We start from the raw sequence: 27094 nt of genomic DNA on the forward strand, positions 1-27094 counted from the left end.
TCGTTGGCGTCCGTGGACGCCCTGTACTCCTCCCTGGTACCCACCCCCATACGCACCCCGACACATCAGCACCTCCTGGTACCCACCCCCGCACATCGGCATCCCTCGGTGTCCACCCCGCTACCATGCCCCCATCCCCATGCCAGTACCCACCCGGCACATCAGCACTCCCCGGTACCCAACGCCCGCACACACGGCTCACCCACCAGCAGCCCACCGCCCCCCTCCACCCCAACAGCCCCAGGGCATCCACCCCGGGGCGCACATCGGCACCCACAGCTGCTGCCCTGCTCGCCGCAGGGGAGCCGAGCTGAGTCCGGGCGGGCTCGTGACACAGGTGACACAGGGCACTTAGGGGTGCGAGCCTCCGGCGGCTGAGGGTGCCTTTTTGGGGCAGAAAACGTAAAAAAAACCATGATCCCTCTGAAACCACCCTAGGGGCGGGGGAGAGGCACTACAGCGCCGGGGCAGGGGTACACTGTACCTTTAAGCAGCCCAGGCCTGCCCATGCGCGAAGCGCACGCTGGAAGATGTAGTCCCTCACCGCGGGCCTTCCGCAGAGAGTGCCGGCGGCTTGGACTACATCTCCCAGCGTGCACAGCAGAGCAGCAGAGGGTCCGGCGCAGTTATGGCGGCGGAGTGGAGCGTCCTCGTCCTCACCTGCCAGCGCGGCGGCTGTGTGTCCGCCTTCCAGCGAGGCAAGCGGCGGGGCTGGAGCTCGCCCTCTCCCCCCGGGCCGAGCGGGAAGGAGCGGGGGGTGCCAGCTCTCAGCGCCGCCCGCCTCTCGCTTGGCAGAGCTGGAAGTACGCCGGCTGAGGGGCGGCCTGGGCCCGCGGCCCCCGCCGCTGCTCCTGGCCGTGGAGGACCCATGGGCCCGCCTGGGCAGCGGCGGGGCCACCCTCAATGCCTTGCTGGTAGCGGCCGAGCACCTCAGCGCCCGGGCGGGCTGCACGGTGAGGGGCCTTCCCCTTCCGGGGGAGCGGGGTGCAGCCTCTGGCGGGGCCGGGGAGGCTGCAAGAGGGTGGGGAAAGGGGTGGCTTCCCTGTCCCCAGTGACTGTTCTCTGCACTGCTCTCCCAGGTGGTGACCTCCGATGTCCTGAAGGAAGCCCACATCCTCATTCTGCACACGGTGAGAGCCGGCCTGCAGCCCAACTTGAAACGCTCTATAGCGTTTCCTCTTTCTCCCTGTTACAACCCCTGCGTTCCCCTCCCCACCAGGGCCGTGACTTCTCCTTCGATGACTGTGGCCGGGCCTTTACTTGCCTGCCTGTGGAGGAGCCCGGTGCTGCGGCTGAAGCTCTTATCTGCAACCTGGACAGCCTGCTGGGGACCATGACACACCGGGTCTGTGTGGCCTGTGGAACGGGGTTCTGGGCTAGTGCTGTGCAATGCTAGGCACCCAGGTGTGAGGGCTGAAGCCTTCGGGGTGCCTTCAGCTGGCTCCCAGCAGGGTGGGAAGGGTGTGAGGGTTGGGCCCCTTCCCTGCTCTCCCTGGGCACGTGGCCCTTGTCTCCACAGCTCTGTGTGGGCTCCCCGCCTGGCGTGTGGGTCTGCAGCACTGACATGCTCCTCAGTGTGCCCTCAGCACCAGGTGAGTGGTGCCAGCCTTGCCTCCAGCACGTGCTTTGCTTTGGGACAGGGGGCAGAGCCTGTAGCACAGCTGGTCTAGCCTGCAGTGTGCTCCCATGAGTGTGTGGATACTTGGGCATTGCTGGCGCACGTACAGTTGGAGCATTTGTCATGCTCAAAGCAAGGTGGCCAAGACTGAACACTGCTTTCATCTCCTCTGACATACACCCTGTTTTCAGGCAGTTGAGCCTTGGGCAGGTATGTGTGCTGCCCCAGTGGACACTGCTCTGTGTCCCTCTCCTCAGGGATTGACTGGGATGGCCTCCAGGGTGTCAGAGTAATTGCAGTGCCTGGGAGCCAGGCATATGCCAGGAACCACGGGGTCTACCTCACTGATGAACAGGTCAGTAGCAGCTCCTCCTCCAAGGGGTGCCCTTGGAGGCACAGGGGTCCTTACCCCTCCAGTGCCTTGGGTGCTGAGGTCCCAGCCCTGCTGTGGCTGCTTGGCTTGGGGCTCCCTGAAAAGCTCATTGTGGTGGTCTCATTCCCAGGGGCTGGTGCACAACATCATCTACAAAGGCACAGAGGCCCAGATCCAGCAGTGTGCAGGGCCTGATGGCACCGTCCCACTGGTACGGCATGACATGGGCATTGGTGGCCTTGCCAGCCCCGTCCCTTTTGTCACTATGGCTGCAGCCTCAGCCCTGCTGTGCCCTCGCAGGTGTGCGGGGTGGTTTTCTTCTCCTCGGATGCTGCCGAGCAGCTTCTGGCCACCCATGTCATCCCTCCTCTAGATGCCTGCACGTACATGGGACTGGACTCAGGGGCACCACCCATCCAGGTGACAGCCCCTCTGCGGAGGACAGGACTCCTTACCCCATGGGTGCTGCTGCTGGGCATCTCTTTAGGGTCTGTTGCCCTCTAGGGCTTCTGCCCCACACACCACACCACATTTGGGTGGGAGAGGTGGTAGGAGGGCAGCACCCAGCAGCAGGGTGGGGGTCAGGGTGGCTGCACCCAACAGGTCCCTTCTCTCCTTAGCTCTCCCTCTTCTTTGACATTGTGCTGTGCATGGCAAGGGGGGTGACAGAGCAGGATTTTGTGAAGGGTGGTGGTGACACCAGTGTGAGGAATGCCCGCTCCGTGCTGTGGGCAGCTCTCCACGCCTTCCCACTTAGCATGGGTAAGTGATGCTGCGGTGGTGCACTGACATGACCCATACCTGAGCCCTCTTCCCCTCTGTGAGGAGAAATGGCGTGGTCAGGGCCTGGCTGTTTCTCCGCACAGCTGCAGGTCCCCAGGTCTTTTCTGTCCCCCTTTGACTGGCGGTGTGTTCAACCTGGCTGTCCTTGGCTCACATAGGTGTTGGGCACAGCCACATTTGCCGTTGGTGTGCTGACAGCTTTCCTGTCCCTCACAGCCTGCATTCCCAATGCATCCTATGACTACATGACCACCTCTGCGAGCGACCACATCCGCAGCCTGACGCTCCTGCCCAGCTCTGCCAGCCACCTCTGCTTCTGCAAAACAGCCCATTCCCATGTGGATGTATGTCCTTCCAGCCCCACCCTTGCTCACACACATGTTCTGGTGGTTGCTCTGGGCTAGGACCTGGTCCCACATGCCTCTACGCCCTTGGCAGCAGCCCTGTCTCCTGGAGGATGGCTCTTCGGTCACCAACTGCTTGCTAGAAGGAGCCGTGCGGGTGGCGGCCGGCAGTGTCATCCAGCACTGTCACCTCCAGGTACGTGGCTGCGATGGGGGTGACCCCAAGTTCTCAGTACGCTGGATGGGCAGCAGAGTGAGGTGGCCCTGGGGTGTGGGACCCACAGCTATGAGATTTGGGGTGCCCTTCTCTTTGGGGCTGCCTTTCAGGTGGTGCTGGGGACCCTGGTGGTTGTTGCCCTCCCCAGGCACAGGGACCAGGTCACCCCTGGCCTGTCCCTCCCTGGGAACCAGGGCAGATCCTCTGTCATGGCTGCAAGCCTTGGCCTGAGTTTCTGCAGTTCCGTGTCCCTGCGGCCCCACAACAAAGCAAAGTGTCCCCCTCTGGTACCTGGCTCCTGCTGGCCCCAGCTTGTCTCCCAGGGTGTTTTTCCCTTTCTGATGTTGGGATCTGGCTCTAGTTTGGGGTCTCAGAGCCCTGCTGCCTCTTCACAGGGTCCCCTGGAGATTGGTCCTGGCTGCCTGCTTTCTGGCCTCACTGTAGGCTCCTCACCAGCCCTGCAGGGCTTTCCCCTACATGACGTTGTCCTGCAGGGCCACCACGTGCAGCTGCGTGATCTGCCTTGCCATGTGTTTACTCTCACTGGCCGCCTTGATGACTGGCAGGTACAGGGGTGGCAAGGCGCTGAGAGTCTCCGCTCAAAGCCAGCATGTAACCAGCTGCTCTATCCCTCTGCAGAGCCCAGCTGAAAGGGCCACCTACCTGAACATGCCCTGGGCTGAGTTTTTCCATCGGACAGGTGTACGGTAGGTGCCACATGCCAGGATGGGACAGAAGACCTGGCTCCCCTGGGAGTGGCTGCAATGGGGAGGTGTCACGGCCACCTCAATCCATCCTGCATTCTGGCTGCCCTCTGGAAGCTGTCCTCAAGGCCCAGGGCGGTACTGATGTGCTCTCCCTCCATCAGGGAAGGGGACCTTTGGGATGCTGAGATGCCACAGGGGAGCCGCTGCCTGCTGAGTGCCCGGCTCTTCCCAGTGCTGCATGCCCACGAGGCACTGGGGCTGGAGGATGTGCTGTGGCTGCTGGCCCCAGTGGCTGGTGAGCGGCTGGCACGCTGGCGGGCGGCCTGGCGCATGTCCTGGCAGGAGCTGCTGCCCTGCCTGGACAAGGCGGCTGAGCTGGGTGCCCGCCAGGCCCTCTTCTTCCTGCAGGGCCAGCACAAGGTGCGGCGTGTGCTGCTGGGACGCAAGGACAGCAGCCTCCTGCCCCTAGCCCGCAGTGCTGTCCATGAGGGCTACCATGAGGCTGTGTTGGGCACACTGGATGAAGGTGAGCTGGACTCACATGAGCTATGTATTGCATCTCTGGATGTCATGGCTGTTTGGTGCTCCCCACCCTCTCCAGTGACACCCTGCCATTGCAATGGCACCAACAAACCAGGACGCGTGCAAGCCATGCAAGTCCTTCTTCCTGGGAGCCAACTCATTGCACAAGTGGGGTGGTAAGACACTGGAACAGGTTGCCCAGAGGAGCTATGGCTGCCCCATCCCTGGCAGTGTTCAAGGCCAGCTTGGACAGGGCTTGGAGCAACCTGGTCTAGTGGAAGGTGTCCCTGCCCGTGGCAGGGCATTGGAACTGGATGAGCTTTAAGGTCCCTTCCAACCCAAACCAGTCTAAGGCTCTATGATTCTATGGCCTGCAGCCTGCCTGTGGCTTTGCATCCTCCTTTTGTTTTCTAGTTGCCTCCACAGCTGGTGACGCTGGCATTGCAGCACGGGCACTCGCCTGCATCGCTGAGGTGCTGGGCTGCATGGCACGAGGGGAAGGGGGCTTGCGGAGTGGTCCTGCTGCCAACAGGGAGTGGGCCTCAGCTTTTGGGCGCCTGGAGAGTGGGGACATCGCCGGCGGTGTCCAGGAGCTGGCTGCTGAGCGGCAGAAGTGGATGAGCAGGTGAGGCTGGGGCTGGTGAGCTGCCCTATCTCAGGCACCAGCAGAGTCATGGAGCTGCAGTGGTGGGCTCAGCACGGAATCGTAGAATGGTTTGGGTTGGAAAGGACCTTAAGATTGTCTAGTTCCAGGCCCTGCCATGGCCAGGGATGCCTCACACTAGACTATGTCACCCAAGGCTGTGTCCAGCTTGACCTTCAACACTGCCAGGGATGGGGCATTCACCACTTCTCTGGGCAACCTGTTCCAGTGCCTCACTACCCTCACAGTAACGAATTTCTTCCTTGTATCTAATCTGAACTTCTTGTTTCAGTAAACCCATCGCCCCTGTAGTTGCTGATGAAGAGTCCCTTTCCAGCATCCTTGCAGACCCCCTTCAGACACTTGGAAGGCTGCTATGAGGTCTCCACACAGCCTTCCCTTCTCCAAACATCCTTCTCTTCCCAGGCCAGCTCTTCTGGTGAGAGCAGCTCGGCACTATGAGGGGGCTGAGCAGATCCTCGTTCGGCAGGCAGTGATGTCCTCGTGCCAGTTTGTCACTGTGGGACAGGCAGAGCTGCCACCCCTGGGGCACTGGGTGCAAGTGGTGTGTCCAGCCCGCCTGGACCTCTCTGGTGAGTGTGTCCCCTGCCCCAGGCATGATCCATGTCTCACACCTGTGGTGCAGGGAGCTGATGGCAAGCATCTGCAGGCGGCTGGAGCGACACACCCCCCATCACCTATGAGCACGGTGGGGCTGTGGTAGACGTGGCAGTGCTGGTGGACGGGTGCTGGCCCATTGGTGCGCAGGTGCGGCGCATCAGTGAGCCAGAGCTGCGCCTGGTCAGCCTTGGTGGGACGCCGCAGAGTGAGGCGGTGGCGGAGCTGGTGTGCCGGGAGCTGGATCACTTGCGGGATTACTGCCAGCCACATGCACCAGGTGAGGTGCCACCAGCCACACAGACCAGTTCCATACCTGTGATGTCCCCCTGGATGTTGTGACCCCATGGTGCTAGGGTGTCCCTTTTTGAGGGATGATGGGGTGAGGGAGCAGGTGTCAGCTTTGCTTTCTCTTTTTTTTTCAGGAGCCCTGCTCAAAGCTGCCTTCATCTGCAGCCAAGTTGTGCAGTTCCCCTCACAGAAACCCTTGCAGGCCCAGCTGATGGAGAACTTCAGGGGTGGGTTTGAGGTGCACACCTGGTCCACACTGCCCCATGGGTCTGGCCTCGGTAAGTCTGTAGGGACAGGGCTGGGGAGTTCCTGCTACCAGCATGATGATGGGGGATCTCCCTCTCTGCTCCCAGGCTCTCACCAGCATGTATCCTGCCTGTGCTCCCTGCAGGCACCAGCAGCATCCTGGCAGGAGCGGTGATGGCAGCGCTGTACCGGGCAGCTGGGAAGACTGCCAGCACTGAGTCTCTCATCCACGCCGTGCTGCATCTGGAGCAGAGGCTCACAACAGGTAGGCACTAGGGGAAGCTGTCAGCCCATAGGGTGGGGGCCTCACAGTGGCTGAGGCTCCTCTGCCCTTGCAGGTGGCGGTTGGCAGGATCAGGTCGGTGGGCTCGTGCCAGGCATCAAAATTGGGAGGTCAAAGGCCCAGCTCCCACTCAGGGTGGAGGTGGAGGACATCCAGGTGCCCGATGGCTTTACTCAGACTCTCAATGATCACTTGCTGCTGGTGTACACGGGGAAGACACGCCTAGCTCGCAACCTGCTCCAGGTAATGCCAGGGTGGCCCTGAGTGCTGCAGCCTCCAGCCTCGGCTCTCCCCATGTGCTCTGGTGCCTGTCCCCTTCTCTGGTACACAGCTTTGCCACCCCAACAGGAGCTAGCACTGAAGGCTGCGTGTGCAGCACTGCCTCCCTGGGTGCTGCTGGACCCAAGAGGATGGTGACAGGGACATTCTGGTCTCTTTCAGGATGTGGTGAGGAACTGGTATGCCAGGCTGCCCTCAGCTGTGCAAAATGCTGATGCGCTGGTGAGCAACGCCGAGGAGTGTGCCCAGGCCTTGAGGCAAGGTGTGAGCCCCCTCTCCTGAGCCAGGCTGGCCCTTCTAACAACTGAAGGAACACAAACCTCCCTGGGGAGAGTCTGTGCAGTCCTGAGGAGGCAAAATTCCTCCCCCAGGCCCACCCTCATGTTACAGGCAATGTCCCAAAATTCAGGCTTGAAAAACAGACTTTAAGGAAGGGAGGATGAGACACATCAAGGCTGGCTGGTGTTCTGCAAGTCATTCATGATGGGACTGGGGGCGATGCCTGTCCTTTGCTGTGGAGTCATTTGGCCTTTGGCTGCTGGGATGCTGTGGAGGAGACGCTGGAACATTAGAGCAAGCAAATTCTCCACCTGTGGAGGATTAGAAATAAACAGCAATGTGACAGGGCTAGGTTTTCTTGGGTAGATGAGAAGGCAGAATTTAGCTTGTGCTGAGCAGGAGAGGCAGAGACCTGCCTCTTGGATGAGAAACAAAGGCAGATAGTTTGCAATATCCTCTCCTGCAGGTAACCTGTCACTCATTGGAAAGTGTCTGGACTGCTACTGGCAGCAGAAGAAATGCATGGCACCTGGGTGTGAGCCGCTGGCTGTTGGGCGCATGATGGATGCTCTCCGGCCCTATGTTTATGGGCAGTGTTTGGCTGGGGCTGGCGGCGGTGGCTTCCTTTATGTCTTAACCAGAGCCCCGAGGCAGAAAGAGGTCTTGCACCAAATTCTAGCCAAAACTGAGGTGAGACATGGGCTCCCAGGCAGTTCAGTGGCACAGGTGAATGAGATGGGACAGTGGGATGAGATTGATTGCTGTCCCCTTAGCTCTCCCCAGTCTGTGGAGGGCAGGTCCGTTGCTGGTTTCTGCCTCACCTGTGTCCCTGTTCTTTGTTTCCTAGGGACTGGGCAATTTCAGCATCCACAGCGTTGAAGTGGACACGGGCGGTTTCTCGGTGAAGGTTGTGGGATGTGATACAGAAGACAGTGCTTGCCCTGGGGAGCATATGGCTGTGTGAAAGCCTTTGCTCTGACTTGTTCCTGGCAGGCAGACAGGGCAGGAGAGGCAGCAGCCGGCTGCCTTTCAAAGCAGGGACATCTCTGCTGATTTAGAGCCTTCCAAAGCAGGGACATCTCTGCTGATTTAGAGGCTGCTGCTTCAGACGGCTCCAGTAGGTGCCTTAGGTCTTTATATGGCCTTTTTGTGCTACTACATGCCCCAAAAGTCACAGAGGCTGGAAAGCTGTCACAAGTGGCACAGGCAAAACCATCCCTAGAAGGGAAGCTTAGCCAGAAAGACAGCTTGCTAGGGCCTCCAGGCTGATTTGGGGGTTTCACTCCAGCTTTCATAGTTCTCCAAAGGGAAAAGAATGGGCAGTTGTGATGCTGCTTCTAGCAGGGACCTTCCTGCTCTTCTTGCAGCAGAGATTGCCCAACTGGCACACAATGTTCCTGCACCAAGGATGTACCTGGATGTGGAATCAAGTCCTGCCCATGCTCAGAGAGTATTTCTGCAGTGAGTTACTTGTCCCTGTAGTCCCTTTGAATAAAGCAGGTTGTTTCCAGCAGGTGTTTATTTCCCCTCTCTCCTCAGCAGAGCTCCTCCCTCCCAACGGGCTCTCAGAGTCCCAGTACTGCGCAAGCAAAGGTCTCCTTGTGTAGGTACAGCATATTCTGGTTACTGGCCTCCATAGCCCTGGCTGTCAGAGGTGGAAATGCTGCTGCAGGAGGCAGACACACCTGGCAGCAGGCTGGCTCCTGGTGCTAGCTCTGGGGTATTTTTAATTGTGCTATGCCACTGCCAGCTGGGAGTGGGAAGAAAGATCCTCTTGGTGCTGCAGCACAGGGTGGAAGAAGATAAATGGTGCCCAGCTCTTGTCCTGCATCTCACCAGCTCTCTCCAGGCCCACAAACACACACGTATCACCTGAGGTTGCTGCTTAGCCAGGTGAGGTTTATTTACAGAGTAGCTGTCCAGGGCACAAGAAGCTAGCATCGACACAGCTGTGCTTCCTACAGTGGCTATGGATTTTCTGAGCACCCTCTCAGTAAGGAAATCATTCCAGAATGGTTCCCATTACCACCAGGAGACAGCCAGGGCTCAAGATGTGCAGGACTCTAGTAGCTGACCCTTCAACTGGTGGCACGAAGAAACCCAGCTGTGGCCAGCAGCACAGGCAGAGCAATCTCTGCAGCCCCATATCTGAGCCACACCACAACAGCCCCAAATTCCCTGACCTGGGTCCTCCCACAGGTCAGCATAATGGAGTTATGAGCTGGCACAAGTTGGTCCTTCCAACTAGCTCATGTCTTGAGAAATAGTGTCACGTTGCTCTTCACGTAAGAGATTGCTGCCTTGTTTCTGCTCCCGCAAAAGGATGGTGGCTCTTCTTGCCCTGCCCAGGAAAGCCCTTTGCTCCAAGGAACACAAGCAGAAGGGCAGACAACACCCCATCCCCACACTGTCCATCAGACTGGCGGCATCCTTCTTGCTGTTACCCCCTACCCAGCTAAAGGCGCAGGCGCTTGATGTCCTCGCTGCGGAAGTCAATCCGGAGAGCCAGCACCTGCCGGACCTCGGCAGGAGTGAGGCGCCAGGTCAGCGGGCCTGAGTTTGGGCCCCAGTAATCCAGGATCTCCATCACCTGGAGAGGAGAGACGAGAGCTGCAGGAGCCACCTCGGCACTGACTGCCCACACAGGCAAGTTCAAATGCAGTCACGTTATTTCCTGCCACTAACAAACACCCATCAGGCATGGGGCACCTTGTCCATACCTTACAAATGTCGACAGTGACAGGATGAGCCCAGTAAATCCTGTGGAGTACAGCCAGGGCTCCTACAATCCCTCAGTAAAAGCAGGCAAAGCAGAGCTCACCCTTTCCAGGTTGAGGATGGTGGCCATCTGGGAAAGTCGGGCAAACTTGTCGCGGATAGTCCAGGTGGTGACTGTGGTAAGATAGGCTATGAGGGACCTCAGCTCCTTGTCAAACTGCAGACCGCCAAGCTGTGGGGTGAAGGGAGCACTGTTAACTCTGCAAACAGGCGCAGGTGTTGTGCCAGACACACAATAAACAAATACCAGGGCAAGAGGGGAAGGTCACTGAGCAGGAGGGCTCCAGTTAGCCCATTTATTGCTGGTTAAACCAGCTTATGTTTACGCCCACCTTAAAAGCCAGCCCCCTTTTTGATGCAAGCTCTTCCCTGTCCCACCACAACATGTTTTCTGCCTGTGTGCACCAACACAAGCTCTGCCTGAGCTGGCTACCAGTGGTGGCAGAGCTTCAGAGAGTAACATTTGCCTCTGCCCTGCCCCAGCCCTTCACTGAGGGTTTTATTTCCTAGCAGAGAGTTTGCAATCAAGCCAGACTACAAGGCAGACGAGTTTTGCTTACCCTGCTGAATGTGGATTTGAGCAGCACTTTCTCCAGTTCAATAGCTATGAGACTGGTCATAAGACCAGTGAGGGTATCATAAATCACTGGAGACAGTCCAGCCTGGAAGCAGAAACCCGTGTCATTCTTGTGAGCAGAGATCCATAAAAGCCAAGCCTATGAGAGCTTTCACATAAAGAGTCATAACTTGCACACTCAGCAAGTGGGGGATCCAGGGATCTGGGGCTTGCAAGGAAGCCCTGAGAACTGCAGGAGGAGGGGGTAACGGGATCCCTAAGAGCCCTGCATAGCACTGCAGGACATCTGAGTCCATCCTTCCCCTGTGCAAGGGAAAAATTGGAAGATACTTGAAATCTGGCCAAAGCCTGGGACTGCCTCATCCTTCTCACCTTGAACTCTGTCATCTGCTGTTCCAGATTCAGGATGAACTGCTGGACCCAGGGATCATTAGCCTCATAGTCGCTGAACTCCTCCTGACATTGAAATACAGAAAGGACTGTTAACGTGGCTTGCCCTGAACAGCAGCAAATAGCCCATGGGACAGGAAGGCAGGGGGCTACTGGAGCAGCACTGCACCCCTTCCATTTTCTCAAGCTCCTCTCTAGCCAAATGCTCCTTTCCAGGCTTTCATAAAGAACAAGTTGTGGGTATTTTACTGTTGCTCTGTGCTGAGGAAAGAGCAGAGAACTGAGGGGAATGAGACAGCATTTACTCTGACTGTGCTGCCTAGCAGAGGATGCAGAGTGCAGAAGCACAGCTGGAAGCAGAGAATGTTGAGCCTTACCTCCTCGATGTTGTGGGAGACGGAGAGGAACAGGTTGATCCAGGGCTTCACCTGAGGTTTGATGGCTGTGCTGTTCAGCTCACTGAGACCTTCCTGGGAGTGACAGGAAGAAGAGTGACAGAACACAGCTAACAGCTGACTGAGCACAGCAGCACACAACCTTTATAGTTACACTGACTTGATGCTGTGTCCAATCCCCACTGCAAGCTGGGGAAACTGACCCACAGGCTTGCATGGGAAGCTGAGCACAGAAGCCCCCAGTCCCAAACTCTTCTGGTGCTGAAGTACTTTGAGAACACCACAAGAAGAAGAGGAAGGACACTGGCCCAAAAGCTGCCATTGTGCTGACTTGCAGCCTTGTCTGAAGGGCTCGTGCTTCTCCCACCTCTTTTCACAGGGCTGCGGAGATTTTCTGGCAGGAAAGAAGCATTCAGTTTACATCCCTACAGGGAGGAAAGGACACAAACACCAGCTTTCCCACTCAGCAACAGCCAGGAGGCCACTGTGATTGGGCTTGACTGATGCCTCCCACCTCCAGTGCAGCTTAACTCAGTAGGAGAAGCTAAGAGGATAAAAGCTGTAACCACAGCTAGTTCCCGGAATTAATCATAACCCCAGCTCACGCCATCTCCCCTGAGCAGCAGGTTGTCAGCAAAGGCTGTTCTGTCTGCTCTGATGCTAAAGAGCTCTCTGAAAGCTCCCTCCTGCCAACCACCCTCATTTGGCTCAGCAAGATGTCAAAAAAGCTCACCCAGCATGAAACTACTCAGGTACCAATACAGCCTGGCGCTTGCTGGAAGTTTTTAACTAAAACTGGCATTTCTGAGCAGGCCCTGCTGGCAATTGTCCCTTTTCCAAGGCAAATTCAATGTCTGTGTGAGTTGGGACGCGCAGGAGCTTGCTGCTCAGACTCCTGATTGTTTTGCAGCCAGTTTTAATACTGCACTAGAAGTAGACTGGAGTTTTACTCCTTACTGATGAGCTCTTTTGTTTCCATACCGACCACAAGCCTCAAGAGGGTTTGCTGCCAGTCCAAAGGCATCTGGCTGCAGGGAACTGCAAAACCAGATGAGAAATAGCCTGGTGCCTCTCTGAAGTATGAAGCTGATGGCAAACCTGGTTCTAAACACTCTCAAAAGAGGTATTAGGTGTTTCTGCTTCTCTCCCTGCCAGAGACCACTGTGAAATTTTAGGGCAAGAGGCCCCAGCATGTGGATTTAGCTCCCCCTCCCAGGGATTATTTCCATTTGGGAAAAGGAGGAGAAACCTTAGAGAAGGGCAGCTCTTCTCTATGAACAGCCCACCTTCAGTGTTATCTAGGAGGCTCTGCATAACTGACAGTGTTCTGTGCCATAAGGGCAAATGGAGGAGATGGAAATGCTACACGTATTAATTCTTTTGAAAATGCTGAACTAACTGCAACTCTGTGCTGACTGAAGACAAATGGAGCAATATTCCTTCTGGCTCTGCAGCTGCTTCCAGTGCTTTTGACACAGCCACCAGCTGGTGTGCCTCCGCAAACAAGCTGGATCTGTTTCCATGCCTGAAAGCTGACTATTTACTCCCTCCTAGAGCTAGATGTGGCCGAGGCCTTGGACTGAAATGATTCCTGCCTGAGGAGGCCAGCAGTGACTCAGCAAGACACTCACCTGCAGCAGGTCACGGAACTTGTTGGAAACAGCAGCCATGTCAGAGAGGCAGCTGTCAATCTTGGCCTGCGCTTGCTCACCCCCAAAGCCTTGGCTAAGCAGTTTGCTGCAGTCACTCTGCAGGGAAAGAGATCCATGAGCAAGTTGAGGTTTAATAGCTTGGGCAGTTTCTATTTCTTCATGTTGTTGAGCTCTGGTGCCCACCAGCATGGTTGCAAGCTAGGACAGGCATCAAACTTGCCCCTTTGAAGAAGCTGGGAGAGGACAGCAAGAAAGGACGCCATGGGCTATTAGTCCAGCACCAGACAACCACAACCTCCCAGTGATACACATTATTCCACTGGCTCTGGCTCCCGACATGTGCCAGATAGGTTAGGCTGGAGGAACTGGTATTTCCAGCTGATACTATCCACTGGGAGACTGCTCTGCCAGCTCAAAATTGCATTCCTAAGGCTGGAGGGCAAGGACCTCAAGAATTTGGGCACAGCAGAAGTCCAGATGCTTTAACTGACCCCCCCAAGGGAGGGTATTACAAATTTGATTAAGGAAAAAAGCAGTAAAGAATCCACACCTCACCTCCAAAGTCTTCTTTAGGGTCATGATGTTTTCACTGCAGACTTCCACGTTATTTAAGGTCACCTGGAAAAAAAAAAACACAAACCCAAGTAGAATTCACCCTCAGTCCCCAGTCCATACGTTTCCTCCATGCCCAGGCTGAAAGGCAAACATTTAAGGGACAGAGTGGTTACTGTGTGATCAAAGCCTTGCAAATTCCTGGAGCTGCATGAAGCTGAGCTATAGTAACTGAGCATGTGTGCTGAACCTGCAGCAAGTAAAAAGTTTGACACACTTTACTCCTCTTCCTCATCATTCTGTTCACAATGTTACAGCAAAGCTGCACTTCTGGGTGGAAGACAGGATGTATCCTAACTTCTGGGAGAGTGTCATGAAGAACAGACTGTGAGTGGCTAGAGGTGATGGTTTATATGCTGGGTCCACAGAAGCAGGGGAGGGAGGAACGCATTTGTACCTGGGCAGGAGGAACTGGCACCCCTCCTGCCTGGTAAATATCTGCTTTTCACTGAACAGACTGTTCTCTGCCTGCTGAAGCTGAACTAAATGTCACTATGAGGCTGGAGTTTGTGCAGACAGGGAAATGAGGCAAACTGACAGGTGAGTGAGGAATTCCAGTGGGAGAACTGACATTTTAAGCACTTTCCTTCAAGAAGTGCAGAAACCTGTAATGAATTTAATGAAATGGAAGAGGTCAGTCCCCTCTGCTCTCTTTGTTGCCTTTTCTCCTTGTACAGTGAAAGCCACAAGGAATGTTTTCAGCACTCGGTGCTCACAGCAATTTGCAGAGAGGGAACCAAGACAGGCTGAGCCAGACCCCTCCCCAGTCTCTGCCCACAGGTCTGCTCAAACAGCAGGGCTGGTCAAGAGGAGTGAGCAGATCCAGTTGCTCTTCCAGCAAAGTCTTTTCCACAATGCAAGTCTGTACAGCATCCCACTATGGGGAAGGATCTGATACACTGCAGAAAGCTGGAAGAATGGCCCTTCAAATGCTGTCCAAGGGGTCTCTAATGCTCACTGTCATGTTCTGGCCTGCTCAAGCACACAGAGTTGCAGTGCTGCTTATGAGGAGAAGGCAACAGGAGGACCTTGCAGGCCAAGCAGAGAAGACAACCCAGCTCTAATGGGAACTCTGATCTGATTAAGTGAGAATGAAGGAGTCCTGAGCCTGGGCCATGGAACTTTTTCATCTAGAGGGTAAGTGTGCTGAACCTGCAGCAAGTACAGCACACTAGGAACAAGATGCTCTCCCACCACCACTTTTGTGCAGAACCTGTGAGCAACAGGATTGCTGGACACCTCAAAAGAGCACACTCTTCCCCAGCCTGGAGGCAGTCACCACTGCAACAGCCCTAGAGGCTGCCACAGGATCATACTTGCACAGGCCCTTTGTGGAAGCCCTACAAACACGAAGTGATGTTACAGCATCTACCAGACATGCAAAGTCAGGCCACCCACTACAGCTGAACAGGCTTTCAGGTTCTCTGAACATGTGATAGTCACACCAATCCTGTTCCCAAGAGTTCCCCATTGTCTTTCCCTTCACCTTAACTCATTCTGCACCAGCCACCATACCCACCAAAAAGGACTGCTTTGCCTCGTCGGTGCTTTCAATGCCTTTGGTATCAAACTTGCCCTGCTGCAAGCTGCTGTGCATGATGTTCACGGCACTGGTCACCCCCCTCTGGAAATCCTGGAAGGTTGTGGCTGGAAAGCCCTGCTTCAGCTTGTTGTACAGAACCTCCCTATGAGGCAAGCAAAAAACACCATGGCTTAGAGCAATTACTGTGCTCTGTGCCAGGGGACAGCACTCCGGCTGGGCCATGACTTGAACAAGGTAAGTGGAACTTCAGAAGGGACAGAAGAGAGCTGGCATGTATCTCCTGACAGTATCTAAGGGACACAATGCTGAAAAAAAACCACATCCACCCAGTGACTGATCTTTCCGCAAAATCCTGCCTGCAGCTGTCTGCAATCTTCAGTCAGTTCCCCACTCCCACGTGAGGATGAAAACCAGAAGCCAGATAATCTCTGCAGGCTCACCCCAAGTTCATGCTACTAAGCAAGCTCACAGACAGCACAGAGAAAATTAGGGATGACCATGTACCATCAAGCAGGGTAGCTTCCAATGCTATGAGGTGACCCGGTCTCATTGGTATTCTGAGCCATGAGGTTCATCCTTCTGTTTCTTCTACAGGTGACCATGACTACTGTGAGAAAAGCATGCCCAGCTCCAGCTTCCTACACCACACCCAATGCTGCCTCCTGTAAGCATCTTCCATGGAGATGACAAACCAGAGGTTCAAAGGCAAAGAACACAGGTAAGACCATCTGACAGGAAGCACTGTTTGCAGAACGTGAGGTGGAGGCAAGTCACAATGAACCTGGTGTATTTTCGTTACCTGAAGTCAGACTCCAGTTCAGTGGTGGAGTGGTTGATCATGGCACAGAGACAGTCTATGCTGGAGCTGGACAGAGCACGCCCAATGCACTTCTTCACGATATAAAACACATCATCCACCATGCTGGAGGTGAGCTGGCCCTTCTCGTAGCTGTCCATGGCAACAGCCTGCAAAGAAAGCTGTCTTAGTGCCCTCAGCTCAGCTAGTAAAGGTGCCCTCTCAAAAGCAGTGCTGTGAGACCAAACCTCTAGCCTGCCCATTCCAACCTAAGCTGAAGTGTACCATGAGTGGGGCATGGTAGCGGCAGCGCCAGTGGCACCCACCTCTTGACAGCTTGATGGCATCAGGGTACACTGTGCACTGGTATCCACTACAGCCTCATACTTCTGCGGGACCGATGTGCCAGGCCACCAAATCAGGGAAGAGCACGAACGCAGTCCCCCATACCACAAATTATGCAGTCAAGTTTCCTGCATTTGGGGAAATCTCAGGGGTCAGCACATCCAGAGTGCAAAGGATAAACCTTGCTCTGGGAAAGCCACTTGACTGATCATGGTGTCTCCTCTGCCAGCGCACAACTCATTCTAGTTTTCAGTACCCCATAGTGCTGGAAGACCTGTGTCTGGAGGATACTCAGGCGTATGTTTGGAATCAAAGTTCAGAAACAACTAATTGCTTTTCAAGGAAAACAAAAGACCTTCCCAACGACTGCAGACCTGCCATGCACTCATCTGTCTCCCTAGGGATACCCAGCAGAGGACTGAGCTGAGGTCTCAGCTGCAGGCAGAAAGTGCAGCTATTGCAAGCAGCAGTCTGAGCCCTACCTTGTTGACTGTCTCCCTCATGAAGTATTCCTCCATGGTGATGTAGTAGCCAATGAGCTCTTGCATGGTGCGGCTCAACAGACAGTTGTTGAGGAGCTTGTCCAGATATTTCTGATGCTCTACAGAACACAAAGAACCATCAGCAAGGGCCTAGTGCCACAAAGCAGTTCCACCTAATCCCCTTGTGGCTGCCTGTCTCATGGACACCTAAAGGACACACCTGCAAAGCCCAACCTGCAATAAATCATGGGCCTCAACTGTGGAGCTGAAATTGCTGAGCTGACTTTTGCAGATGACAAAACTGATTTCCAGAGCTCCACAGAGTACCAAACCCTTGAGCCTCTTTTCCATATGGCCTCTACCTTTAGGATCTGTGCCTGTAGTGACCAAAGGGCTCTCCCTCTCTATGGGCACCTTGTTTACTATACTCTGCAGTTATTCCTAATGTTGGTTTCCCCACTAGAAGGAACAACCAGTACTTAAAACGGGTCTGGGGAGGCCAGGCTACACAATCCTCTTCCAGAGAGTGCTCCCTTTGCAGATCCTATCTCACTCTGCTCTGCCACTAACTCAGCTATATCTCTACTGCTGGCTGAAGGAGAAGAGAGCCTGCAAGCACTGGTATTCAAGATGTTACCTTGCTTTACCTCCTCTGAGGCCATGGAGTCTCCCACCTCAAAATCAGCTATTATTCGTCTCTTGATGAACCTCAAGTAGAGCTCACTGCGGGCATTCATCAGAGTGACTTCTGTTAAAATAGGGTCAAGTTCCCTAGAAGGAGCATAGCAAGACTCAAGGTAGCAAGACTACAAAAGGAAATTTACTAATTTAACTGAGTAGTGTGTTCTCTGCTCTCTTACTATGAGATCAATACCACCCCTTCCCCATCTGTGTCACTGAGTGACAAAGCTCAGCAGAATAACCAGTATGTGCAAAGAATGCACACACAATCAAAACAGGAAAAATCATTACAGAGAAGCCTCTTTTTTCATCACAGATGTGAGAAAAGAGTGAAATCACAGCAGTAAGGACTGCAAGATGAAGCAACCTGATATAACTTCAAAATTAGCCCCACTTTGATGGGAGGGTGGGCTAGAGATCTTTGGCAGTCCTTTCCTACCTCAGTTTTGCTACGATTCTGTGAGCCTTGTGGCCAGTGTTAGAAAAGCCTGGTCCCTGCCTCCTCCATCTATGTGCTTTTGTGCACAGATTAATGTGTTTCTCTGAAAATGATGAAGAATCTGTTAAAGCTCAGGAAACATAAGAACAAAAAAACCACATGGCAATGCAGAATGCAGTGTTCAGATCAGGGATGACAATGAAAAAAGAAAAACCAGACTGTCACATCAGCAGCTTTTTCATCAGTGTGCACAGAACTTTACAAATCCTGCTCAAAGCCTCACAACACACAAGTGAGGCAAAGATCCATGATCTTTATTTTACAGATAAAAAAGCAAAAGCCCAGAAACAAAACTCTGACCACCAAAAGGTTGTGGGCACAGGTAATTAAAATCTCAAGTCATCTGTGTGCAGTGATACTGCCAGCCAGCAATGTTTAGGCCTGAGGCTTGAAAGTAATGCGTAAGCAAAATAAACCACCACCACAGAAACTGCCTTTATAAAAGGGCACCTAATAATTGGATTTTATGCTTTAGTGGCCACAAAGCCTCTGGAAGACCACGAGAGTTGTCTAAATGCTAAGTAGTGTTAATAACAGCTCAAGAGTGGAAGGTAGAGTGCAAAAAGAGGGTTTGCTTGTACCTTGGTTCAATCTTCTCTGCAGAAGAACTTCTCATCATGCTATTCTGAACTTGCTGGAACTGCAATCACAAAAAAAGACTCATCAAAGCCTTTGCTGATGACTTAGTGTTAACCACTTCTCTTGCTGTTGTCTAAGGAGATGCTTACTCAGGGTGGGTGACAGGAATGCGCTGCAGGAAGCACTGCGAGAGAAGGGAATCACATCATTTAATCCCCTCCTCCAAGATAACACTCAGCCTGCCAGGAAGAGTGGTAGGATAGGAATACCAACAGAGGCACCAAGGTATATGGCCATGAGACAGCCCTGCAGCAGACAGAAGCCGGAACACCACAGTGGGGAAAGTGTACTGAAAGCACCCTACAGACCTGCACAGTGAAGAATCCTGTCCCCAGGGCCCATTTACCATGCTCCCAGTGAATCCTTCTCTGCCCCAGAAGGGATAGCTACAGGCTGGACCCCTTCAGCCATCAGTGCAAATGTGGAGCAAAGCAAGGTTTCTCTCAATACACGAGGTCGAACTTTGCCACCTCAATGGCAGTCAGAGCTTCACGGAGCTGGAGGAGGCCACTCTTGGCTGCATCAAGCAGCATCATGCTCCTCTTACCTGCCTGTGATAGTCCCTCTCTTTGATGAACTTGTCCACCACTTTCTCAACCTGCCTGTCACACTCCACTTGCAGGTGCTTGATGAGGGTGTACAGCCTCCCAGGCCCATAGTAGGTCTCCACAATTGGCTGGTGTGTCTCCACAATACGAGCAATCCCTGCAGGAAGAGGGGAAGAACAAAAGGAAGACTCAAGCAGGAGTTCCCATTCAGTCTGGACCCAGAGCAGAGTTACACAGTTCCACAGACAAGACTTAACAAGAGATCATTCACATCCAGATTAGCAGTTTAGATTGTCCAGCCACTATCTGGCGCTTCACTGAAGGCCTGTTATTACAACATTTCATGGTGTCTTCTCTCTGATAAGATGCCTTCTATGCTTTCTGCTCTTTATTGCAAGATTACACTGCAAACCTCCTGGAGCACAAGGCATATCTCTTCCTGCAGAGAGCTCCTGCCGTGCAATGTGTCAACCGCCCTCCTATCCAGCAAGACAAAAGGTATGAAGCTTCCACAGGAGAAAGCTGCATGAGCTAAACCTGGCAGGGGACACAACTACCACCCAAACCTTGCCTCAGCTTTCAGCATCTGCCAGGTTACAGGAGAAGAGCAGTGTCAGGAAAATCAACTTAGGGAAAGCTCTGTTCTTGTATGTCACACAAGTGCCCACGAAAGCAAGCGTTAGTGATGGCAAGGCCTCCTTGGAGAAAAAAGCTCATCTCCAAGAAAGTATCTCTACAATACTGCTTTTTTCTCACAAACTCTCTACTCCAAGAGTTAGCAACACTCCCCCTCTTTTGAAGCAACTGCCAAGAAAGCCTCAGGAGTTCTAAGGACCTTCAATAGCAGCACAGGTGCCAGGCTGGGAGAATGACCTGGCAGTGGTGCACCCTGGAATTATAGCAGACTTAACAGAGAAGATGGCTAATCACCATGGATCCCAATTACTGTCTTTGGCAACATTCCCACAGAGCATTCATATTCCCTTCTCTCCCTTCCCTTTCTGCTTACAAGTCCCCATGGTCCTCTGCGAAGAACCAGGCCTGGAGGCATCAACAGATGCTCAGTCTTAAGGGATTTGATTTGTTTGTCTGGAGAGCTGCGTATCTGAAGAAATCTTCAGGGAATACCCATTTGTTTTGAGGACATAGAGAACAGGAAGAGTCTGCTTCCTGGAAGAAGCCAACAAATCCTTTGCAAATCCACTCTGTGCCTGAGCAAGGTGTATGTGCGCAAGCTTGCTTATTGTAATGCCCTCTCTTGGCTGGGAATCATCTATTAGTTATATCCGTCTAGTATGACACTTTCATAGTTGGAAGAGGAAAGGACACATTCCATGATCTCCTGGAGCTATAATGAAAAGCATTTAAATTGGTGGACAATCATATCACAGATTATTTTCAGTTCATCAACAAAGAGGAAAGGAAAATTACCTTCAAAGAGGAGCGTCAGCGTGTCCGCAAAGATGACAGCAGCCCGACGGTCACTCATGTCTGTCCCCATCACCAGCTGCAGGTTCTCTTCTGCTTTGTTGGCCACCTGCACGACAACAGGACAAGTCAGCTCGTGACAATAAAAGATACTCCTTCCCATTGGGTGGTCCTCTGTCCCTTGACCTGCAGAGCTTTTGGTGGCCTTCCCATTGCAAAAGCTATTGCTCTTGTTTCTCCTCTGAACAGGGATCTTTTCCTCTCTTGTGGAAAACTGAAGGGTCAAGGAGAGGCAGAAAATTGTTCTTCTCTTTCCAGGCTCCCTTGCATGAGGTTTAAGCACGGACAAACACTAAGACAGGAGAAGCCATCTAGCCATTGGGGCCTGTATTCAGACACTAGAAAGCTCATCCCAGGATGCAAAATGCAGGGAGAGAGATGAACTAAGGCCAGTGCTGGCTTCTAAGATTAGCAATCCAGAGCTAAGACCTTCTTCCACTACATCTGTTGACAGAGACTGGGTTTTGCTTTCCCCCTAGGAGAACAGCCAGGTCACAGTATGTTTTGCAGAACATGTTACCTGCTTGCAGAGGTACTCCGAGAACTTGCTCAGCCCCTCTTCATGTAAGCCTAGCAGAGGAAAGATCTTGAAGAACCGTTCCACCTGGGACAGGTCTCCCTGCTTCATTGCTGTGTCAAACTTCCCTGTGACAATCATCTTCAGGCGCTGTTCTGCTTCCTGCAGGAGCTTCAGGTTGGCATCAATTACGCCCCCTGGTCAAAAGGACAGAAAAGAAAGGGAAGAGTGACAGCACAATGTCAGTATCATATCAAGAGCTACTTCGCTTTCTCTAGGAGAGATACCAGCAGCCCCAGGGTGAGAAGGCAGAAGACATGCTGGAATTCCACTACAGGCAAAGAAAAAAAGGTGTATGTGTGATGTACATGCAGCTAATCTCATGGTCTTGCAAGGAAGATGCAAACACGTCAACTGAGACGTTTCTTTAGGGATCAGGCAATTTACTCATTCATTTCCAGTTGCTCTGCTTGGTAGCATACCGTAACACTGTCACAGTTCTCCCTGACAGAGCCTTCTCACTTACTTCTTTTGATCTGAACATTTTGTTCTTCACTGAGTTAGTTCCTGAAATAATATTAAAGCTGTGTGCAGGAACTCTCAGTTAACGATAATTCAAACCTAATAACACTTCATAAATGTTCACATCTCTGTTACTCTATAACATAGAGAGTTACTAAAATCTTTGGCTAGAGTTAGATCTTCTGCTTTGTCTACTGGGCTAAGGCTATCTGCCATGGGAAATTATGCAGCCTCTGGTTATCTACTGGAAAGGTGACTTGTCAGCTTCACCTCATAAACAGTACTTACCTTCCTTGCCCTGACGACTTAGCTCAATCACTGATTTGTCCAGAGACAGATAACGATGGATATGAGCTGCTGCTTGTTCATAATCTTCATTTCGCAGGGCTGTTTGAACTCCATCCATGCAGAACTTCAGGTCAAGGATGTCATCAGCTCTTTGAATGGCCTGATAGAGTCGATTCTGAAAGAAAGGCAATGTGTAAGACTTCCTGCTGCAGGCTGAAGCAGGAACAAGAACTGTAAGACAGTGTGTCTGTATGGGAAAGAAACAGACTGAAGTGATACTTCTCTGTATAATAAACAACTATGTAAGCAGAAATGCCACACTACTTAAAAAATTATAAAACCAATGGCTCCAAGAGAGGAACAGCATTTATCAAAACTCAGATTGAACTCGGAGGCCATATTCCACAGGCAGAGACAAAAATCACACTATCTGTTTTGATCTGAACAGTTGTGCTGAGCAGCACTGGGACTTGAAACCTTTCAGCCTGTATCTGCAGAAAGAATGTAACAGCCTGGATTCCTGACCGGTCTTGGGTGACAACAACTAACTCCCCTGTCTTCAGCACTGAAGTTACTGATAAAAGAATTCTAATGAAGATTAACCTTAGCTTATTCACCATATTCTACAAGGAGCTGCATGGACAGGATGGGATGCTGGAGAGCCAGCTGCTCTATGAAATAGCATATACATTTACTTTTGTACCCTGCAATATCCAGGAACCCAGCACGGTACCATTTTCCCTGGGAAAGTGATGGAACACCTTATCCTTGGTGCTGTCTTAAGGCATATCAAGGATAAGAGGGTTATGAGGGGCAGTCAACTTGGCTTCACCAAGGGGAAATCATGCTTGACCAATCTCTTAGCCTTTTATGAGGAAATAACACTGTGGATGGATGATGGCAGAGCGGTGGATGTGGTCTACCTTGACTTCAGCAAAGCATTTGACACAGTCTCCCACAGCATCCTCACAGCTAAACTGAGGAAGTGTGGTCTGGATGATCAGGTAGTGAGGTGGACTGTGAACTGGCTGAAGGAGAGAAGCCAGAGAGTTGTAGTCTATGGGGCGGAGTCTAGTTGGAGGCCTGTATCTAGTGGAGTGCCTCAAGGGCAGTACTGGGACCAGTATTATTTAATATATTCATCAACGATTTAGATGAGGGAATTGAGTACTATCAGCAAGTTTGCTGATGACACTAAGCTGGGAGGAGTGGCTGACATGCTAGCAGGCTGTGCTGCCACCCAGCGAGACCTGGACAGGCTGGAGAGTTGTGCAGGGAATAACTTGATGAAATATAACAAGGGAAAGTGTAGAGTCCTGCATCTGGGCAGGAATAACCCCAGGTTCCAGTATAGGTTGGGGAACGACCTGTTAGAGAGCAGTGTAGGGGAGAGGGACCTGGCGGTCCTAGTGGACGACAGGATAACCATGAGCCAACACTGTGCCCTTGTGGCCAAGGCCAATGGCATCCTGGGGTGTATTAGAAGGGGGGTGGTAAGTAGGTCGGGAGAGGTCCTCCTTCCCCTCTACTCTGCCCTGGTGAGACCGCATCTGGAATACTGCGTCCAGTTCTGGGCCCCTCAGTTCAAGAAGGACAGGGAGCTGCTGGAGAGAGTCTAGCGCAGGGCAACTAAGATGATTAAGGGAGTGGAGAATCTCCCTTGTGAGGAAAGACTGATGGAGCTGGGTCTCTATAGTTTAGAGTAGAGGAGACTGAGGGGTGACCTTATTAGTGTATATAAATACATAAAGGGGGAGTGTCACGAGGATGGAGCCAGGCTCTACTCAGTGACAAACAATGATAGGACGAGGGGTAATGGGTACAAACTGGAACACAAGAGGTTCCACTTAAACTTGAGAAGAAACTTCTTCTCAGTGAGGGTGAGAGAACACTAGAACAGGCTGCCCAGCGAGGTTGTGGAGTCTCCTTCCCTGGAGACATTCAAAACTTGCCTGGACACATTCCTGTGTAACCTTATCTAGGTGTTCCTGCTCCGGCAGGGGGATTGGACTAGATGATCTTTCGAGGTCCCTTCCAATGTCTAGCATATTGTGATACTGTGATTCCCTAACAACACTATATACTGCTAAAATGAAGAACAAAGCCATTTCCACTCCACCTGCCCACTACAGAGGAGAGCATGTTTCTCTATTGCGCTGTAAGCACATGAGCAAATAGATTAGGGCTTGCTGGTGACAAGTCCCAGACACCTCCTCCATCCCGTTACCTTGGCCAGGTCAAGCTGGCGGACTTTACTGCTGACATTCTCGGCAAGGTTACAGGTGAAGGTGATCATCCCTGCTAACTGCTGGGCATCCCCCTCGATGAGCTGCAAGTTAGGGCTGGAACACATGCAAATTGAACATGAGATGCAAATATTAAATAGACCGATGGTCTACAACAGCAGGAAGGTTCTTCCTCCAAACCCAATTGCTCCAGAGTCGTGGTTTAAGCCCAGCTGGTAACTCAGAACCACGCAGCTGCTCACTAACTCCCCGGTTACCCCCCCCCACCAGCAGGATGGAGAGGAGAGTCAAAAGAATGTAAATCCCACAGGTTGAGATAAAAGCAGTCCAGTAACTAGGTATAATAGAAAACTACTACCACTAATAATAATGATAAAGTAAATAACAAAGACAGAAAATATAAAACTAAAAGGGGAAAGGGAAAAACCCAATAAACACAAGTGATGCACAATACAATTGCTCAGCATCAGCTGACTGATACTCAGCCTGACCCGAGCAGCAATCTGGTCCTTCTGGGTGACTCCCCCCAGTTTCTATACTGGGATGATGTGCTGTGGTACTGAATACCTCTTTGGCTAGTTTGGGTCAGGTGTCCTGGCTCTGCTTCCTCCCAGCTTCCTGTGCCCTTCCTCACTGTCAGAGCATCAGACTGAAAAGGCCTTGATCAGAGTAAGCAATACTGAGCAACAACTAAAACATCGGTGTGTTACCAGCATTGTTCTTAGACTGAAATCAAAAATACAGCACTGCACCAGCTACTAGGAAGGAGAAAATAATACCACTGAACCCAGGACATCCTGTCAGCAACTGTATCTCTGAATTCATGCTCCTCTTCCAGAAGCAAAGCATCAAGATCAGACTGCCTTGCTACCAGACAGGGGATGAACAAGCCACTGCGGCTTTATGATATTCTCTGCTTCTGAAGAGGGACATGAAGTCTGTAAACTTGGTGCTCCAAGCTTCTATTGAACATAAGGCCACTTGAGATGGCTTTCCAGACTGCATGCACAAACTGACCGCAAAGAGGCAGTAAAATTTGTCCATACCTGTAAACAGCCTGACACAAAACATCTGATCCAAGCATCAATGCTGAAGCCTGGCAATCTCTGGGGTGAGACCTTCAGCCTACACCAAAATGGGCCAGTCTGTGTGAGGGTGCAACAATTTCCTCTGTTAGTGCTGCTGAGAAAAACCAGGTGCCCAGGGATAAGGATCCAGCTACTGTTCCCTACTGCAAACTGATTTAATGTTTGAAATTTTCTGAGAATGAATACGCTTCCCTTGCGACACTAAAATGAATTTTCAGGTCACACAGTAAGCAGGGAGGTACTGAACAGTGCACAGCAGCAGAAAGAAGGGGAGATAGTAGGGATCACTAACCCCATGCGATGAAGTACAACCATCTTGTTCTCTATAGTGCTTTGCTGCTCCAGGAGGGCATCCAGTTCTTCCTGCACAACTTTCTGAAAGGAAAGGATGAAGTCTTGTGTGACTTAAGCTCTCCTTCAGGCCTGCAATTTATCACAGACAAGTCAAGAACACCCATCTAGCAAGGCATCAGCACTTCGATGAGGTCATATGACAATTAAAAGATTCCTAATCTCTCGTTTTAATCCTGCACATTTTTAGATTTGCCATTTGAAATCATCAGCTATGCAAACTTTATCACACTTCTAAGCCAGACAACCCCCAAGCTCCACCCCCCGTTGCACTTTCAATGCACAGGGAGTCCGAGCCCGGGGGCTACTCACGATCCGAGGACACCAGCTCCGCGGAGGCAACATCGCCCCCGTACACAGTCCCTGAGGACGGTCGAGGTCGTATTTGACTCCTCTGGAAAGAATCCGGATGAGAGGGGTAGGCCTGACAACGAGGCATCCGCTCTCCCACCCCAAGGCCGCCCGGGCCCGCGCCCCACACACCTCCTCCTCACAGAGCTGGCTGTAGGCGGCCTCCAGCTCTGCCAGGTCGGTGAGCGACTGAATCCGCTCCATGGTCAGGGCTGAGGCTGCCTCCCCGCTCAGGCCCGACGCCGCGGCCGCCGCCATCTTAGGATGCAGCTGACGCGGCCCATGCCGCATCAGGCTCAGCCGGGGCTACTCCTAGCGGTGCCTGAACGTTTACAGCAGCTCGTATCCGCCTGGCAGGGCGGCAGAATCACGCTACCCCCTTTCTTTATACAAGAGCGTGGCTGTATTTTTTATTTTTTTTTTAGGGAGGCTCTTGATACAGACAGCTGCTGCCATCGCCACGCGAACATTCAGGCGCCGTTTCAGCAGCCACGCGGCGCGCGCGCGCCGGATTGACTGAAAGCCCCGTCGAGGAGACGCGGGAAGGGATTGCGCAGGCGCGGAGCTCATGGCGGAGGGGTGCAGAAGCGCGCCCGCATAGGCAGGACTAGCATCCTCCGACCATCCGTCTCCATCTGCACGGTAAGGGCCGCCCTGTCGAGCCGCGCCCGCGCAACAGCGGCCCCTCGGCTGGGGGGGATCGGTATGAGCCGCGATCTTGCCAAGGAAGAGGCCGCGGCACCGAGCCGTTTGGGCCCCTCGGTGCCTGGCCTGTGGCGGGCCGCCAGTCTGGTGGATCCGTGGCCGGTGGATCCGTGGCCGGTTCCCGGAACACGGCTTGACAGTCCGGGGCGGTACTGGGCTGCGGGTCCGGCCTGGGCTTCGGCGAGGTTCGGGGCGATGAGGGCCGGTTCCCCTTGCCTGCCGCAAGCGTGCAGCCGCCAGTCCCTGCCGCGTTAGCCCCGGGCAGGGGATTGATTCAGATGCTCGCCCTAAACCGTTGTGGGTAGGTGTGGTTCCTATTTAATGAAGAGGGGACATGAGCGATATGTAACAGCGTAGGGCATCCCTGGAGACGTTATTCTCTGATTTTGTTTGATTTC

The 27094-nt window shown here is 52.9% G+C and overlaps 2 protein-coding genes and 1 pseudogene across 9 annotated transcripts; 1 reads left to right on the forward strand and 2 right to left on the reverse strand.

Moving 5' to 3' along the window:
- Positions 1-628: 628 nt before the first annotated feature.
- Positions 629-8713, forward strand: FCSK (fucose kinase). 4 transcript variants are annotated; one of them, XM_062609266.1, is made up of 23 exons: positions 629-698; positions 796-953; positions 1080-1130; positions 1220-1345; positions 1520-1592; positions 1876-1973; positions 2122-2202; positions 2292-2411; positions 2612-2753; positions 2991-3118; positions 3213-3314; positions 3731-3901; positions 3975-4042; positions 4204-4568; positions 4979-5189; positions 5634-5800; positions 5878-6105; positions 6251-6394; positions 6508-6627; positions 6701-6888; positions 7087-7186; positions 7670-7893; positions 8051-8713. In XM_062609266.1, the coding sequence occupies exons 1-23, from the start codon at positions 629-631 to the stop codon at positions 8165-8167; spliced, it is 3252 nt and encodes a 1083-aa protein (XP_062465250.1). In that variant the 3' UTR covers positions 8168-8713. The 4 variants fall into 4 exon arrangements, with proteins under 4 accessions (XP_062465250.1, XP_062465247.1, XP_062465249.1 ...); XM_062609263.1 differs by lacking the exons at positions 629-698; positions 796-953; positions 1080-1130; positions 1520-1592 and having other exon boundaries at positions 1245-1345; positions 1876-2202; XM_062609264.1 differs by lacking the exons at positions 629-698; positions 796-953; positions 1080-1130; positions 1220-1345; positions 1520-1592 and having other exon boundaries at positions 1664-2202; positions 3216-3314.
- A 368-nt stretch (positions 8714-9081) lies between these two features.
- Positions 9082-26266, reverse strand: COG4 (component of oligomeric golgi complex 4). Of its 5 annotated transcripts, none has more exons than XM_062609272.1 (19): positions 26124-26266; positions 25582-25664; positions 24183-24297; positions 21956-22130; positions 21149-21342; positions 20572-20677; positions 19140-19297; positions 18535-18593; positions 17411-17544; positions 16774-16892; positions 15950-16116; positions 15127-15292; positions 13551-13613; positions 12975-13091; positions 11326-11418; positions 10931-11014; positions 10542-10643; positions 10025-10153; positions 9082-9793 (listed from the first exon to the last, which is right to left on the reverse strand). In XM_062609272.1, the coding sequence occupies exons 1-19, from the start codon at positions 26247-26249 to the stop codon at positions 9659-9661; spliced, it is 2325 nt and encodes a 774-aa protein (XP_062465256.1). In that variant the 5' UTR covers positions 26250-26266; the 3' UTR covers positions 9082-9658. The 5 variants fall into 5 exon arrangements, with proteins under 5 accessions (XP_062465256.1, XP_062465259.1, XP_062465257.1 ...); XM_062609275.1 differs by lacking the exon at positions 26124-26266 and adding an exon at positions 25953-26069; XM_062609273.1 differs by lacking the exon at positions 11326-11418.
- Positions 16366-16520, reverse strand: LOC134158890 (U1 spliceosomal RNA; annotated as a pseudogene).
- Positions 26267-27094: the final 828 nt, after the last annotated feature.

Source organism: Pezoporus occidentalis, unplaced genomic scaffold, assembly GCF_034315485.1.
Source record: "Pezoporus occidentalis ecotype Australia unplaced genomic scaffold, CSIRO_AGI_Poc_V1 ctg135, whole genome shotgun sequence".
Lineage (NCBI taxonomy): Eukaryota > Metazoa > Chordata > Aves > Psittaciformes > Psittacidae > Pezoporus > Pezoporus occidentalis.